The sequence below is a fragment of the Hydra vulgaris genome, chromosome 03, assembly GCF_038396675.1.
Source record: "Hydra vulgaris chromosome 03, alternate assembly HydraT2T_AEP".
Lineage (NCBI taxonomy): Eukaryota > Metazoa > Cnidaria > Hydrozoa > Anthoathecata > Hydridae > Hydra > Hydra vulgaris.
Window position 1 is genome coordinate 40502955 of NC_088922.1, and position 19471 is coordinate 40522425.

Sequence of the window (19471 nt, forward strand, 5' to 3'; positions counted from 1 at the left end):
TCAAAGCATGAAAATAATTTTAAACGAAAAAAGAAAAAAAAAAAAGAATCTGATACATGTTTTTAAATATTTCACATGAACAAAAATACTAGTTACCTAGTACAACCTTTCTTGTTTTATTTAAAATAGCAACACGCTTGTTTTTTGTAAAAAAAAAAAAAAAAGTTAAATACCTAAAGAATTTCTAGTTTTACAAGTTTTTAGGCAAATTTTCATTTCAAATAAAACTTTGTAGATATTAATTATAATATCAATAAAGAAAAAAATACATGATAAAAATACTTTTTAACACATTATTTTGTTTCAGCAAATAACCTTTGGGCAATAAAAATTGTCTAATGATTTTTATAAATCTTAAAAATTATTTATAAATTTTGCAACGCAACCCTAAACATCCAACCTTAGTTTTAAATCTATCATTTAAAAAAATAAAATAGTTTTTATGTATTAAAAAAATTTTGCTTGTAAAATTAAATAAATTTTTCAATTAAAACATTCTTAAAACTATTTCGTTTTAAATTTAATTATTGCTTGTGTCACGGACCACTTTATTATTTAATAGCTATGTAACCATGGAAACACAAATAGAAAAAAAAATAGCCTTTAGTTGTAATCTTAATTTTGTAATGACATCAAAGCTTTAAAATATTTCCAAAATGATGTTAAAAAGAATTACATTTTTTTAAAAGTTTTACAATTAAATCTGTCTTTAAAAAAAAAATTATTGCTTATAATTAATACTTATTTAACGCTGCTGCTGTTACCCATTCGTGCCCCGTTGACATGGAGTTTTTACCATACTAGGCCTTTTAATATTTCTCTTTATATTTTTGACTACGCGATGAGGTATTCTTAAATATTTATAATCTGTTAATATCTGCTTAATCAGTAATAAGATCAAAAACTTTTTAATTTGATGACTTTTTAGTAAAGGATAAACCTTCTGTTATTTTTAAATGAGCATAGTAACTTTTAAAGTTAGGTAATTTATTTAATTCATGCATTTTAATACTAACACAATTCAAGTCTTTTGTCAATTGTATTTAAAGTATATTAATCTGTTATTTTTTATTTTTTTAGATTAAAAGACAATGATGACTCTAGAAAACGATGCTCTTTTCAAAAGGTCAAACTCTTGATAAATTTAGTGTTTATCTCCAAAACCCTTGCATCTCACATGGTCAACTCTATGTTGTATGTTAAAGAACAAGATCGTTTAATACCTTATTTTAAAGAAATTAAAGAAAATCTGTTTGCTTTTATAATATAAAAAACCAGGTCATTTGTATTTTTAAAATTGTTAAACATTTATTATGAGGTATGTCATTAAACAAATAACACATCGCTCAATAAGTCCGTAGGATGACATATAGATGGCAACACAAATACCGAATCCGTATTGTTTTTAGAAAGTACCAACCTTCAAACGATATCTGTCAAAGTTTCATGACAATCGGACCATTATTTACCAAGTTAGTGTGTGAACGATTGAATCAACTTTGGTGAATTGAAAAAAATGGAAAAATCAGAATTTCGTGTGCTCATTAAGCATTGCTTTTTGATGGGAAAAAACACGGTGCAGACCAAACAATGGCTTGATAAGTGTTATTCGGACTCCTCTCCATCGAGGCAAATGGTTGAAAAGTGGTTTGCTGACTTTAAACGTGGTCGTACAAACACCGATGATGCTGAACGCTCCGGTCGCCCAAATTCGGCAGTTACTGAGGAAAACATCAAAAAAATCCATAAAATCGTCTTATCCGACCGCAAATTGAAATTGAAGGAGATTGCCGAGGCCATAAAGATATCAGAAGGCAGTGTGTTTACAATATTACACGAACATTTGGGTATGAGAAAGCTTTGTTCGAAATGGGTGCCGCGTTTGCTAACACCGGATCAAAAACAACAACGAATTGATGATTCTGAAGCATGTCTGGCACTATTTCACCGAGATAAAAAGGATTTTTTGCATCGCTACGTCACAATGGATGAAACATGGATCCACCATTTCACTCCTGAGTCAAATCGACAGTCGGCTGAGTGGACACCAGCGGGTGAAAGCCGCCCAAAGCGCCCAAAGGCTCAAACTTCTGCTGGCAAGGTTATGGCCTCCAATTTTGGGATAGCCATGGTATATTGTTCATTGATTATCTTGAGAAAGGTAAAACGATCAACAGCGAATATTACATGGCATTATTGGAACGATTGAAGGCTGTAATTGACGAAAAGCGACCGCACATGAAGAAGAAAGAAATTCTCTTTCATCAAGACAATGCACCGTGTCACAAGTCAATGAAAACAATGGTAAAAATGAATGAATTACACTTCGAATTGTTGCCCCATCCACCATACTCGCCTGATTTGGCCCCCAGCGATTATTGGCTGTTCTCAGATCTCAAAAGGATGCTCCAGGGAAAGAGATTTGGATCGAATGAGGAGGTCATCGCCGAAACTGAAGCATATTTTGAAGGAAAAGATAAATCGTTCTACAAACATGGTATCGAAAAGTTAGAGAAGCGCTGGAATGACTGTATCGCCTTAAAAGGAGACTATGTTGATGAATAAAATCAAATTATGTCAAAATGTTGTTGTTTTATTAGCTATCCTACGGACTTATTGAGCGATGTGTTAAGGTATCATTTTATAAATGCTTCTAATTTATATATTTTTCTTAATTTATGTATTTAGTTATACTTATGTGGTATTTATTATGTGATTATATGTGTTAAGGTTAAATGGGTTTATATTTTGTAAGTGTGTAAATACCTTTTATATATGAAGTGTTTCTGTGATTGTGGTGTGTTATGATATTATGTGTTTATAGTTTGTAAGTGGTTATTATGTTATTTGCATGGTTTCAAATTGTTGTGACCTGGCTTAGTTTACAGCAAGATTGTTGACCTTGCTAGCAAAGTGGTGTACTTTGCTATAATGTGACTTGGCATTGTTGAGAGCAAGAATGTTGTCTGTGCCAGTAAAATGGTGTACTGTCATGATGAAACACATAAATTAAATCTGTTTGTAGTTAGTGTAAACATAAAATGTGTTAAAAAAATATTGTTGAAAGAATGTGTTAAAAAGAAATGTTAAAAAGATATATAGTTTTTTAATATCTTTATTTAAGTATTTATAATTTCAAGTAAATTTTATTGAAAAGATATATACTTCATTAAATACTTATATACTGTTGCTTTTTAAATAAATTTTGTTGAAAAGATATATATTCTGATCCTTTTTGTTAACAATTTGGATTTGTTTAATTTAAATTTATTGTTTTTTTTATAAATGTAAGTATACAAAGCGTTATAAGTTTTGGTAACTTTCATTAAATTTTTAGGATTTTTTGTATAAAGAATGTTTTCTCCATATAATATTTTAATGTTATATATATATATATATATATATATATATATATATATATATATATATATATATATATATATATACACATACATAAATACATACATACATACATACATACATACATACATACATACATACATACATACATACATACATACATACATACACACATTTTAATTTTTCTGCATTGTATTATTGACCTTTTTTCTTAAGAATATTAAATATATAAAAAAATTAAAGTAGTTCAAGAAGTTTCAATATTCTCAAGTTTCTTCACTTGAAGAAAATGATTGTTTATAGAGGTCTTCTATTATTAGTTTTGTATTTACTTATTTATTGCAAATCTTGGATTAAGTACATTTCAAAGTAATGAAAAGGATTTTATGATGGAGGATTACATTTCACTGTTCAATGCTAGCAGTACTTACTGAGCAGACAGACCTTATAATTTTATCAATTTGCTTTATTTGAGTTTTTATCTGTAAAAAAAATTTTAATTATTTTTTATTGTTTTTTTTTAAATTAAATACTTATAATATTTTGAGAATAATTAATAAGAACTACCTTAAATATATAACATTACTCAGTTAAAAAGATTATATCAATTTATTTATAACTTTAGTTTAAGTTCTTGATAGAAATATGTTATCTTTACACATTGCTCAATTATTTTGAAACATCTAATTTGAATATGATTAATAGTAGAGTAGAATATAGTTAGATTATTATATTATGCTCTGTTTTATTTGCTTACACTGTATTTTTAGATAAGTTTAAGAAAGAAAACTCAAAGTTTAATCTAAAAATAAAAGTTCAACTTTTGTTATTTTAGGCATCATTTTTACACACTCCTTTGATGCTTAATTATGTCTGATAATTTAAGAAGTGAAATTATTAGACTAGAAAAAAAAACCCGGTTAGGCAAGCTGAGAAAAATCATTGTCAAAATGAAAGAGATGAGCCTAGGCGAGCTGACATAAATTGTCGTCAAAATGAAAAAAAAATCAAGCTAAGCAAGAACTCAATAGGTATAATATGCATTGCATAGCAAATTTAGTTGTTTGGTGCACTACCATCTATCATATTTACTTTGTCTACTGTTAAAATATGGTTTTAACTTAGTAAACCTTAACTATTTAAAATTTGCTAAGTTGATCATTAACTAATAGTTTGAAAAGATATTAGCTGGTCACAATCAAGGTAAGAATAATTTTATTTTCTGATCAAATGGCAAAATTTATTTGCACCGATAGCTATTGTGTTTTTGTTATTTTGTGTAATAGCTAATTGTCTTTGCAATAAATTTCTTCTCTTACAGATTATGACTATTTTTAACAATGCTCTAGAAAAAGAATCAGCAACAGGTAAATTGGTTTGTAGTTTTTTTTCAATTTAGACATATGTTACAATGCTTTTTCAGCTTATTACAGATCAAATAGAGGACCCACATCTCATAAGACACATAAGGTGTGGACTTAAATTAAGGGCAAAAGCTCTGCCCCCCCCCCTTTTTTTTTTAATATACAAAAAAAAATATGCTGCATCTACATTTAGTATTTTTGTAGTTGGTTAATCTACCAATTGGTAATTGATAATGCAAATTTAGTTAAATTGTTTTTGTAAATATATACTTTTCTTTATATATTTTGTTTTGTTATCACGCATAAATAAATTTACTTGATAATTTTATTGCGGCAATATTTGCTTAGTTTTGATTTATATGAATTTTTATGAAGCATTTATATTCCGTTTTATAAAGTTTATTAGGTCTTTTGTCTTTTTTTTTTTTTTTAGTTTTATTTAGATGCCCCAAGAAGTCCTTACAATCTTATCGCAGAGCACCATGGATGAGCATTTAATTGAAAGTTCACGCCTCCTTCCTAACTGATGTCGTAAAACTTGCCCAGGGAGTGGGGTGTGTGAATCAAGGATCCTTTGTTTCTGAAGCAAGTAGACTACCACTGCGCCAATTATAGCATGCCAAAGTGGTTGAAGTGATTTGTGTGGGTTTAAATCCTTTGGTTTTAACACTTTTAAAAATTTTTTTTTTAAATCTTCTTCAATTTTCTAGAATACAAAGTAAAACAATTTTAAAGGTCTATAGATATTATATGCATATCATATATAAAGACATTATATACTATAACAAACAAAAGGGAGAGAATTTTTTAAAAAGCTTTTTAAAATTTCTAAAAGCATGAAAACACCGTTAGAAATTTGTAGCGCATATGTCATGGTAGAGTTTAAGGTTTTAATATGCTTAGTAATAGATTGAGAGTACGCATTAAAGAGACAACTTTCTTTTTTATAGAAAAAAGATTTTACATGGAAACTTAAATTTTCTTTAAAATTAGCTGGGCAAGAGTCCTAATAACAGCGATTATCTTTTTCCATATATTTCCGGAATTATATATTTTTCTCAACTTTTAGTTTTTCCGGACAGCCAAAACATTTTCCATACATATACAAGTTTAGGAGCATATTTTTGTAACATATTTGTTATTTAAGCTTTTTCACTCATCACTCATACTAAAATTAAAAAGAATTTGAAACAACTCAGCTAAAAGCAAATTTGAGAGGAAAATATATTCCGGATATTTTACCCAAACAATTTTCCAGTTTTTTAAAAAATAACCTGGATGATCTATGGAATAAGCTGCTGATGGCCTGAAAAAAAATTAATAGAAACTTATTAAAGAAAAAAATTATAAGGTCCATCCCCATTTATATATATATATATATATATATATATATATATATATATATATATATATATATATATATATATATATATATATATATATATATATATATATAAATGGGGAGATGATGTATTGGTGTATATATATAGTGTGAGATGATGAATTGGTGTGGGATGACAACTTTTTATCTAAAGTAGCTCTTTTTGCTGATGACTCAACTTTATACTCCTCTCTTGACAAAAAGTCTTCTCTATTGGATCGCTTAGAACAGGCAGCCGATCTTGAATCTGATCTCACTTATATAACAGATTGGGGCTTGCAGTGACTTGTAAATTTGAACTCAAACAAAACTAAGTTATTTACTGCAATTAACTATAGCAATACTGTTGACATTCCTATACTAATAAATACCAACCCTTTTACTGAGCCCTCTTCCTTACATCTTCTCAGATTATTATTTACAACTGACCTTTTATGGAAACCAAATATACAATTGATTGCTAAATTAGCATCCGCTAACATTACCTCTCTTTATTGTGCTTGCCATTTTCTTACTCCTGATTCCATTCTCTACCTCTACAATTGTCTTACTTGTCATATATGGGCTGATTCTTCTAACGATACTCTTTTTCTTTTAGAAAAGGTCCAAAAATGCATTTAAACATAGTTGGATCCGCTCTATCTGCTAAGCTCGAGCCTCTTTCCCATTGTTGTAAAGTTGTACCTCTTTCTCTTTTCTTCAAACGCTACCATGGTCGCTGCTCAAAAGAGCTACCATCTCTAGTTCCATTAAATAAAAATCATTCTGGCTTGACTCATCATTCATCAGTCTCACTTGTTTACTGCATCTGCCCATACATGCTCTAAACTTTCAACCCTTCGGAACTCTTTCCTATTTTCATATTTTCCTGACTCATACAACCTACAATTTTTCAAATCTTCTGTCAACCGTTTCCTTGCTGTATAACTCTATTATTTTTTTTTAGTGACTCCCAACTTAATAGTAGTTGCTTGCAGCCTTGTTGTGAGTGAATCAGAAAAAAAAATCTTTTTTCATTTAACACATCGCTCAATAAGTCCGTAGGATGACATATAGATGGCAACACAAATACCGAATCCGTATTGTTTTTAGAAAGTACCAACCTTCAAACGATATCTGTCAAAGTTTCATGACAATCGGACCATTATTTACCAAGTTAGTGTGTGAACGATTGAATCAACTTTTGTGAATTGAAAAAAATGGAAAAATCAGAATTTCGTGTGCTCATTAAGCATTGCTTTTTGATGGGAAAAAACACGGTGCAGACCAAACAATGGCTTGATAAGTGTTATTTGGACTCCTCTGTGCTCATTAAGCATTGCTTTTTGATGGGAAAAAACACGGTGCAGACCAAACAATGGCTTGATAAGTGTTCTTCGGACACCTCTCCATCGAGGCAAATGGTTGAAAAGTGGTTTGCTGACTTTAAACGTGGTCGTACAAACACCGATGATGCTGAACGCTCCGGTCGCCCAAATTCGGCAGTTACTGAGGAAAACATCAAAAAAATCCATAAAATCGTCTTATCCGACCGCAAATTGAAATTGAAGGAGATTGCCGAGGCCATAAAGATATCAAAAGGCAGTGTGTTTACAATATTACACGAACATTTGGGTATGAGAAAGCTTTGTTCGAAATGGGTGCCGCGTTTGCTAACACTGGACCAAAAACAACAACGAATCGATGATTCTGAAGCATGTCTGGCACTATTTCACCGAGATAAAAAGGATTTTTTGCATCGCTACGTCACAATGGATGAAACATGGATCCACCATTTCACTCCTGAGTCAAATCGACAGTCGGCTGAGTGGACACCAGCGGGTGAAAGCCGCCCAAAGCGCCCAAAGGCTCAAACTTCTGCTGGCAAGGTTATGGCCTCCATATTTTGGGATAGCCATGGTATATTATTCATTGATTATCTTGAGAAAGGTAAAACGATCAACAGCGAATATTACATGGCATTATTGGAACGATTGAAGGCTGTAATCGACGAAAAGCGACCGCACATGAAGAAGAAAGAAATTCTCTTTCATCAAGACAATGCACCGTGTCACAAGTCAATGAAAACAATGGTAAAAATGAATGAATTACACTTCGAATTGTTGCCCCATCCACCATACTCGCCTGATTTGGCCCCCAGCGATTATTGGCTGTTCTCAGATCTCAAAAGGATGCTCCAGGGAAAGAGATTTGGATCGAATGAGGAGGTCATCGCCGAAACTGAAGCATATTTTGAAGGAAAAGATAAATCGTTCTACAAACATGGTATCGAAAAGTTAGAGAAGCGCTGGAATGACTGTATCGCCTTAAAAGGAGACTATGTTGATGAATAAAATCAAATTATGTCAAAATGTTGTTGTTTTATTAGCTATCCTACGGACTTATTGAGCGATGTGTTAAAATCATTCTAATCATAACTACATTTTTAAGCAAAAATGTCAATGCTGATAAAAGCCAGCTCTTTTTATAATGCAATCTAATGCTAATTAGTTTACTCTAAGTTGAATGCCATTATAAAAAGTAGCGCTTATATATTTATGGGCCTTCAAATCAAGCACATAACCCAAGTTTGATCCCCACCACATCCTTGGTAGTACCGTACTCGACTTGTTTCTCCTAGCAGCAGCCTTTTTCATCAAGGTTCTTGTTTTGGAGTTAAAGAGTTGAGAGAGGGTTGTGTGAATAATACAATTGGAATGTGGTATTATCTTGACAAAAAATATGAAATCAAAATTATCAAAAAGTTTTATTTCCAACTTTTTTCCCAAAGCAATTAATTGGAGGAATGGTTTCAAGACTTACAGCACTGGATGAATTTAGTTTACTTGCCATTGTTTACAGCTCCTTCATTCAATATTGTGATATGTAAAAAAAAGTTAAACTTTTAATTTTGATTCAGCATTATTACAACAAATTTAAAGTCATTTTGAAAGAAATGTTGGTCTATGAAGCTACTGGAAAAAGAACTGTCAATCTTGAACTTCTAAATAGTATTTGTCTTACTGACCACCACAATAATGAGAAAAAATCCAGCATAAATAGACCATTTTAGGAAAATTCTCAATGGACTTTTGGAGCCAGCACACCACTGATTTAATAGAATTAAATTATTTCTTTTTAAATATTGAAAACAAAGTAATATTGTTACAATATCACAGAAAAAATTAATTGTCAAATAAAAGTTGTCACACAAAAAAAAAAACTATACCACCCATTAAATAAATCTGTTAATTAGTTTTTTGAAACAATTGGCACCATATTTGAGTAATTCTTATAAGAATGATAACTATTAAATACTTAAAAGATTTTTTAATAGTTATCGATTTTGTCATTTTTTTTTAATAGTTATCGGTTTGTCATTTTTCATTTAGTTTTACGTATGCAAAATATAGCTTCTTGAAAGAGTCACAAATTTTATTAATAGAAAGTATTGGCAAGAATACCTACCAATCGCTGCTTGATTCTAGGGGTTTTAGGTTGAATTTCAAAAGAAATGAGGTTTTTCTTCAGATTTTATTAATATGTATATGTACGAGCTGGAATGTGTTGAAAATAAAATCGAAAGCATTTCTTCTTAGCCCAAAATTGATATTTTCTGAAATCCAGAAATAAGCCTTTAAAAAACAATATTAATTTTATTATTTAAGCTTACTTTAATTACAAAAGAAAGCTTAAATATTAAAATACAAATCATAGAAAGCCACGTGAAAATCATAGAAAGCCATGTGACATTTCATTTTTTTTGTCTTCAAAATGTGGTTAACTTAATATATAATAATACCTTAAATATTTTCACTAAAAAAGCTCTTAAAGCGGTTGATGACTTGTTTAGAAATATTGTAAAAAATTTTACATCTTTTTTTATTTTATTTTGTAAAAGTTATAACTACTTTTTATAACATTTTTAATTAATAAACATTTATTTTAAATAACAATAAAAGTAGATAAATATTACATATCAAATGGCTCATCTTTTAAGGAAAAAAAATCATGAGTCCAGAGATTCAGTTTGTTTTTGTTGCTGTAACAAAACAGACAACTACTCTCTTTGCAGTATGCCATCATTGGTGACACTAATTCGAGACTATGTACACGAAGGATTCAGTTTTGATATAAATGCATTTCCCACTGGACTTTGTTGCCGTTGCAAAAATGCTCTCTATACCAAAAAGGTTATTATTTCTTATAAATATCTTATTATATTTATTAAATTTTTTCTAAAATATTTCACTAAAAATACAAACAATCTTGTTCACAGCAAGGAAAGCCTGTAAAAATGATAGAAGAGATTTGGAAAAGTGGAAGAGAGTTACTTATAAAGGTAGGAAGGATTGCTCCAACTGAGGATCAATGCTTATGTCCAATTTGTTGTATGGTATCAGACAAGCGCAGCCACAAGATTTTTAACTTAAGAGATTGTATCATTGAGTCAAATGAAAATCTCTGCATTGAAAGATTTAACTCATTCTGCGCAGATTGTTTTCAACTAGTTTGAAAGGACATTAGGCACCCATGCACAAGAACATCAGCTGTTCAAAATGCTAAGAATCTTATTTTTTCCAAGGATGAAAAGATGTCAGAGCAAATAACCTCAACTGTTTTAAAGTTTCTAGTTAAGAATCAAAATTCGTTACAATTATCCACTGTTAGATTTTTATTTATTTTCTTATTTATTTATAATGACTTTCTGCAATATCTTATTCTAATTTTAGGAAGATCACTCCTACCAGTAGTACTAAAACCAAAGCTCCAAAAAAATAAAGTAGTCTCTACTGATACAATATTTGATATCAAGAACAATCATGATCTGCCTGAAAATGTTGTTTGTGATATTCTTAAAGATTTACGAAAAGATTTTAGTCGTTTAGGTGTCTAAATATTTTATAACATAATTTAAAAGGCAGTACATAGACTTTTTTTTTTTCAAAAAATCTATAATATTTAATATATCACATTGTTTACAGTATGGTATTTCACAATTAGGTGTTAAAAAGTATTTAATTGCCACGATTTTGAAGCGGTCTCATGCTCTAGATAAGTTTTACAGTTACAAAATTTTTTTAAAATGGAAAGAAAGATGAATTTGAAAACTCGGCGTTGAAAGATGTTGTATACATTGAAGATCTCACCAGACTTGTTCAAAAAATCTGCTCTCTACGTGGATTAGATCCTATGAAAGCCATTGTTAGAGTTGGAATTGACAGAGGACAGGGTTCACTGAAGGTTTAGTAACTTAACCTACTTTATATTACTCAAATAAAAGCAATAAAGTTAGAATTATTATTCAATTATGATTAATTTTCAGATTATAATGAATATTTTCAATGAAACAAAGTTAGAGGAGCAAAATAGAAACAAGAAAGACTTAGGAGTGAACAAGGTGACAATTTTGGCTTTGGCACGTAACGTCAAGGAGAATAACCATAATCTTGGAATGCTAACTAAATTAATTAATTTAAATCAGCTCAAATTTTTTGTGGCTTCTGACCTAAAGCTCATAAACATACTTCTTGGCATATCAGTAAGAGATTTTGCTTAATTTATTAATTTATACAAGTAGGTATTAAAACATTAAATCTCAGAACAATAAAATAATTTATTATAGGTTCATGGTGGAAAACAGTTGTTGTTACTGTACTGGTAAAATGAGCTCATCAGGTGACTTGAGAACTTTTGCCTCCTTAAGTTCAGATTACTATCTGTATCAGGATGCAGGATATCTTTATAAGACTATGCAGTTATTCAATAATGTTATTAACCCATGTTTGCTTGAGTAAAGATCCTAAAAAATTTATTATTGATACCACCTCTCCTCCGGAACTTCACATGTATGAGCATGTTGTGACAAAAATTGTTGACATTCTTTTAGTTAATGAAGGCCTGAAATCTTTTTTGGACAAAAATACTGTAATGTGGCATGGTTATAATGGTGGCGGATTGGATGGACTCAACTGTGGTAAAGTTCTCAAATTATTAGATGAAATGATGCTGGTAACACCAATTCAGTTATACCCCTGCGTTGAAACCCGGCAGAAGTTTAGAAAAGGTAACAATTATATATATATATATATATATATATATATATATATATATATATATATATATATATATATATATATATATATATATATATATATATACTTATTTACCTCTATATATACTTATTTATCTATATATATACTTATTTATCTATATGTATACATATATATTTATATATATATTCTAATCATATACTTAAAATTTTTCAGTTGCAAAAAGTTGTTTTGGCATGATGCTAAAACCTTCATACAGTAAAGATATATCACAGTTTATTGAATCTGCTGAATATTTAGAATACTATTGTAAAGATGTGTTTGACAAAACATTGTCACTTGGTTGGAAGTTCCATATTATTAAATACCACCTTGTAGATTTTCTCAATAGGAGTCAGAAAGCTCTTAGACTTTTTTCAGAGCAATCATCCGAGGCTGTACATAAAAATTTAACAAAAACATTGAAGTGCAATGCTGTCGGAGAGACTAACTAAAACCATGGATTGAAGCTTAAAAAAGTTACTTCCACCTACAGCTCTATGAGAATTTAAATTAATTAAATTCACATTTTTTAACTTATTTATATAATATATATGATCTTATTGTTTAATTAAAAAAAAAAAGATTTTTAATTTAATTTTATTTTGCTTTGAAACCTGTAATGTATAAAACGGACCCAAAAATACTAATTCTAGTTGCATGTAAGCCGTAAAGTCATCAAATATTAAAGGTATTACTATATATTAAATTAACCACATTTTGAAGACCAAGATAATGGATGGTCATGAGGGTTTCTATGATTTTTTTAATGAGAGATAGCTAAAAATGATATTGTTTTTAAGCACTATTTTCTGGATTTCGGAAAATATCAATTTTGGACTAAGAAGGAATGCTTTCGATTTTATTTTTAACACATTTCCGCTCATTCATATACATATTAATAGAATCTGAAGAAAAATCTCATGTCTTTTGAAATTCAACCTAAAACCCATAGAATCAAGCAATGCAATAAGCTGTACATTGCTCGATCCGGATCAGCGCCATAAATTGAAAAGAATGAAAGGCTTTTTTACAAAATTGCATCTCAGTTATCGCACCGAAAGTTGATTCTCAGTACATCTCCGATAAGCAGTGGTTCAGTGATATAGACAAAAATGCTTCTGATGCAGCAATTCAGTCTTGCAACAGACACCTTTAATATTTAACTGAAGTTAATTGCCTTTGCAATTTTTGATGAGAACTTTCACCTATTGAACAATCTGCTATAGTATTGAACCTGTATGACACCCAAAAAAAGAGAAGAAATGAAGCCTGGAAAACAGTCTCATATCGATGGCGACATTATCTCTTTTTTTGTCTTGTTAATTGATCTACATTCTAGGCCACTATTTACCTAATCAAAATGAATGCAAACCAGGTAGACTGGATGCAATTGCCTGACAAGCACATGAAGACGAAAGATTACAACTATATGTTGTCAAGTACTGTCAAGTTGCGAATGACTGCACAGAGAGAGGTGTATAACTTATACAAGACTACAAAACAAAAGACAAGGATTCCTCAAAATTTCAAATACTACTTCAAAGAGCGGAAGACCATTGCAAACGAGCTTTTCTTTAAGGACAAAAAGAAAATTTAATAAATTTTTTTTTTGTTAAACAGTACGAGTTGTATCAATCTTACAATAACATAAGTTAAATTGCTTAAAACCACTTGACTATTTAATTTGAGGGGACCCTTAAATTAATTTTTTTTAAGTCAAATTTTTTATATAGTATAATTAAGATAATTAATATATTTATTAACATATTAAACAAAAATACTCAAAAAAGACAGTAAAAAAGGATTTTTTCAACTTTTTTTTATGTGGGGGGATCCTAAAATTTTTATATATTAAAAAAAAAAAACTTGGTATTTTTATACAACAGAAGCCATCTTTCTGGACCTACCAGTTTCCAAAGCTCAGTGGACTACGATATGATTGGTAGCTCAGGTTATCCAATCTTGAACTTGTCAGGAACATCATACAGAACTAATCTATCCAACATCTCTTTTTTCACTTCCTGCTCTACATCTTCATCAGCCAGATATAGCAGTACCAACACCAAGATGCAAAAAGCATTCTTGAAAGCAGCAAGATCATTTGAGGGTGAACTTGCAACCAAGTACGACTTTAAAAACTAAGGGGCATACCAGACAGATCTGAAAGTGTGGTATTTTTATACATCAAGTTTTTTTTTTAATTATTTTTTAAAATTTAAAAGTTGATGTGATATTTCTAAAATTTTGCGGGAATGGGATATCAAAATGTACATCTTATTGATGATTTTTGGAAAAAATTACACTAACTTGCTAATATCCTGGGTATTATAGTTTTCACTGCTAGTACAAGGCCATATAAAATCTCTTAAGAGCTTACATGATTTTTGAACCAATACTATAAAAAAGTAACATAATGAAAATAAATTTATGAGATATTAAATACAAAAGTTTATTGATAAAAATGAGGAGCAAGTTTCATTTGATGTAGTAATTTATCTGTCAAACAAATTAAAAAAACCTAAACACTATGCTAGAATTAATACCAAATAATAAAAAATATTTATGCCATTCAAAACTTAAATGAAATAAAGACTTTAAATGAATTTATTCTAAAAAACTGTTATTAATTACAGAATAACGAGATCAGAACTCTAGAGAACTCCCATTAAATTATCAAATTGTCTAATTATATCAACTTTGATGGCTGTCATATTAGAAACATATTTATAACATAAATAAACTTTTAGTACATACATCCAAGCGTAAACTGTGTAAAGTAGATTATACTCTGTGTCTGACAAACCAAGATGTTCTTTGCATACAGTTATGTTATTTGTGTTTATTGTGCAATTTCTACCATACGTCTATAAAAAAAATGCAAAATTATATATATATATATATACACACACACACACACACACATATAACTATGAATGCATGGTTAGAATTCTGATGTCAAACTGAAATAGCCGGTATCTACTTAGTCTGTTATATAGTAAATTATTATATATGTATGTTTATGTTCTGTCTGAACTTCCGGCCAACTCTAATTAAGAGAGGGCTATGTAACTACCTGCCCAATGCTCTGCTGGCTTGTAGAGTGTGATTTTTTAGGAAAGGTAGGAAAAACAAACTCCAACTTAAAATTACCCTGTCTTAGGCTCTTGGTTGAGTAAAGGCTAGAGATAATGTCTCAATAAAAATACTCATTGCGGGCAAATGTTAACTGCATCCAGCTACTGTCTTGTAGGAGGCCTCCTAGGCAAAGACCTTATGGGTAAAGAAGAATAATTCCGCTGACATATCTAGACAGGTTTAGATCTATTCTGCATAGATCTAAACCTGTGTTGCATTGTTTCCTGCCTAAGATGATGAATGCTGGATCTTCTTGTCTCTTCTCATAGTTTTTTCTTGTGCCTCTTTGATAGTGTCTATACAACTCTTCCTGTTATCTCCTAATGAGAGTACAGCTCTAGAACTCAGTTTAACGGTTTTGAGGAAGACTTAAAGTATGGTTTCCCAAACTCTGTGTTAGCTCTTATAGAGGCCGATTCCATCAACAGGTGCAAAATAACAGAGTTTTAACAATGCCATGTTGCGCATAGATAGTGTCCCAAATTTAGAGCCCTATGTTACGAATTACGGTTAAATAACAGGACCGAAAAAATTGCATAGCTCATTGTTAAGGAGGCCAAGTTCTATTTATGAATGAGTCAAGTTCTTTTAAAGCTTAAATCATGCCAAAAATAAACCAAAAATATTGATCATAAAAAACCATCCCCACCACCAAACTGTTTTAATATATCTTTTACTAATATTTGTGGTCTGCAAAGCAACCTACCAGCATTTGAATCTTACTTCTTGCAAAATTTACCAGACTTGCTTTTTTTATGATCAAAAATATTGATCATAAAAAACCATCCCCACCACCAAACTGTTTTAATATATCTTTTACTAATATTTGTGGTCTGCAAAGCAACCTACCAGCATTTGAATCTTACTTCTTGCAAAATTTACCAGACTTGCTTGCTCATAGTGACTAATTTAAAATCTCCTTTTCCTTCTTCTGATCTCAGTATTAGTGGGTCCTTTGACTCGCAAAGACTCCAAAAGTCACATTATTTGTTTTCACCTATTTGTTTGTGAAATCAGGTTAAATCACCTTTCTCTTTGTTCTTTATCATTCTCCTTCTTCCCAAGACTGCACTCTCTTAGATGTAATTCCTGATCAAATTGACCATGTCCTCTCTCTTTACCCCTCTGCCAATATTGTTGTTATTGGTGACATTAATGCTCATCACAATGAATGGCTCATCACACTAAATCTCGCATTTCTCAATCTCTAACTCAGATAGTTAACTTTGTGACTCGTTTTCCTGACAACCCTAATTATTTATCTTCACTCCTTGATTTATGTCTGGTCTCTGATTCTAGCTTGTGTTTAGTTTTTTCTTCTTTAGGTGGTTCTGATCATGTAATGATCTCTTTAAATCTTTTATCTTGTACTTCCTTTTCGAACACTCCTTTACATCGCACTACTTAATACTACCTTAAAGTTGACTGGGATTCTTTTCGTAATTTTATTTGTGACGGTTCTTGGGCTGATGTCTTTTCCCTCTCAGCTGAAAAATGCGCCTCCTACATAACCTCAAGGATTCAGGCAGGAATGGAAGCTATTACTCTTTTTCGTAGATTCCAAGTCAAGCCTGATTCTACTGGCATAGAACCAGCAGCTAATCTTGAATCTAATATCACTTCTGTAACAGATTGGGGCTTGCAGTGACTTGTAAATTTGAACTCCAACAAAACTCAGTTATTTACTGCAATTAACTATCGCAATACTGTTGACATCCCTATATTAATAAATGGCAACCCTCTCACTAAGACCTCATCTTTATGTCTTCTTGGATTATAGTTTACAATTGACCTTTCATGAAAACCAAATACACAATTGATTGCTAAATTAACATCCACTAACATTGCTTCTCTTTATAGTGCTCACTATTTTCTTACTCCTGATTCCATTCTCTACCTCTACAAATCTTTTACTCATCATATATGGGTTCATTCTTCTGATGATACTCTTTCTTTTTTAGACAAAGTCCAAAAACGCATTGTAAATGTATTTGGACCTGCTCTATCTGCTAAGTTTGAGCCTCTTTCCCATCATCATAAAGTTGCATCTCTTTCACTTTTCTACAAATACTATCATGGTTGCTGCTTTAAGAAGCTATCATCTCTAGTTCCATTAACTAAAACTCATTATCGCTTAACTTGTCATTCAGCAAAGTCTCATTCTATTACTGTATCTAACCCTGCATGCTTTAAAAACTTTTATTTGTCTAATTTTTTTCCCTGCACCTCAACCCTTTGGAACTCTCTTTTTTTACTTATTATATAGATGTTTGGAATAAAAAAATAATAATTAAAAGCCAAAATATTTCTTTGGTTATTGAAAAAATATATAAAAAAAATTAAATAAAAAACATAAAAAATTGATGTATTAAGTACTTTTATAAACACATTAGATAAAAATATAGCAATATCTATATTACAGCAATAACAATACAACATTCATAACTAATAAAAATGATTATTATGCAAATTGCATTATGTAATAGATTAATAGCTAATACTAATATTAACGGTTGATGCGGAAGTTATCGGACAAATCCTAATTTCATTATTTGAGCATAATAATTAGTTTTTGTGGTTTTATGCGTAGGCATAAACGTTCTATAAAATATAAACTTTATTATTTGAAACACAATTATTTAAAATGAGGTTAAACGCAGCTGATCGAGAATCTTTTCGAAAGCGACTAAAAATGTTAATTGCAAATAAACTTAATATAAAAAAAAAAATCGTAAATCATTTTGAAAAGAAAGGATTTGCTCGAAGTACAATATATGATAACCTAAAAAGACTTGAAACTGTTCAATCGTTTTCTGATAGAAAGCACCCTGGTCGTCCGACATCCTGGACTAGAGAAAAGAAAGCCGAATTAACGAGACTTGTCAACAATCGAAAAGGGGGCATTCAGATGTAAATCAATCGACAATTGGTCGTCAGTTAAAAAAAATGGAATATTAAATATAGAAAACGTGAAAAGACTCCAAAATACACTATAGAACAACAAATATAGGCAAAGAAAAGAAGCAGGAAACTAGTTAACCAACTCTATAACACAAAATCGCTTTTAGTCATCGATGACAAAAAATACTTTTGTTTTGCAGGGGACAACATACCTGGAAATTCTGGATACTACACAAACAACAAAAAGACATGCCCAGAAAGTGTTCGTTTTATAGGAAAAGAGAAATTTCCAAAAAAATTATTAATGTGGATAGCCATATCTGACCGTGGTATGTCCAAGCCATTGTTTCGCATTTTAAGGCTGTAGCGATCAATTCATCAATCTATATTAATGAATGTTTAGAAAAATGACTTCTTCCATTTATTTACAAGTATCATGGAGACTTTAACTATTTATTTTGGCCAGATTTAGCAAGTTCTCATTATTCTAAAGATTCTCTAAATTGGATGGACCAATATGTCTATTACGTTGATAAAGAATCCAATCCCCCAAATGTGCCTCAAGCACGACCAATTGAAAATTTTTGGGGACATTTGGCACAGAAGGTTTACGAGGGAGATTGGCAAGCTTCAACAGAGCAAGTTTTGATTGATCGCATTAAACTAAAACTACAAGAAATTGATTTAAACTTTTTACAGTCGCATATGAAAGGCGTCAGAGCAAAATTGAGATCAATTGCAGATGGTGGTGTTTTTTCATATAAAAAATAATATATTTTTATTAAAAGATAAATGCTTTATTTAAAAAAAATATAATAGTAGTTTGTTTTTTAATTTATAAATAAGTTATTGACATTTTTATTTTGTCCGATAACTTTCGCATCACCCATTAATACTAAACCTAAAAATATTTTATTAACAAAAACATCCATTCAAAATCTTTTAAAATTTCAAAAATTAAATCTAATGTTTTATTTACTTTTTTTACTAATAATTTAATTTAAAGTTTTATATTTTGTTATTTAAACAAAAAAATAAATAAATAAAGTATCAATAAAATAAAGAGAACTTTCTTCGTCACTTCAAAAAATGTAGCAAGAGTGTTGCATGATCAACAATGTTGTGTTCACACATAATTACAATTTAGTGTTAACATTTGATCAGCAATGTTGATCATGTGATCATGCTTAAGCAATTTGAATTTTAGAATTAGCATTAACTATTAACTTTTTAAAAAACAATTTTACCACTAAATA

General features: G+C 30.2%; 1 protein-coding gene across 1 annotated transcript in view; it reads right to left on the minus strand.

The window, feature by feature from the left end:
- LOC100202633 (major facilitator superfamily domain-containing protein 1) overlaps window positions 1-19471 on the minus strand; it is a 72991-nt gene that overhangs the window by 44125 nt on the left and 9395 nt on the right. Inside the window, exon 4 of the mRNA XM_065793218.1 lies at window positions 14934-15043. Coding sequence (XP_065649290.1) covers window positions 14934-15043 — 110 coding nt within the window. The remainder of the gene's footprint in view (window positions 1-14933; window positions 15044-19471) is intronic.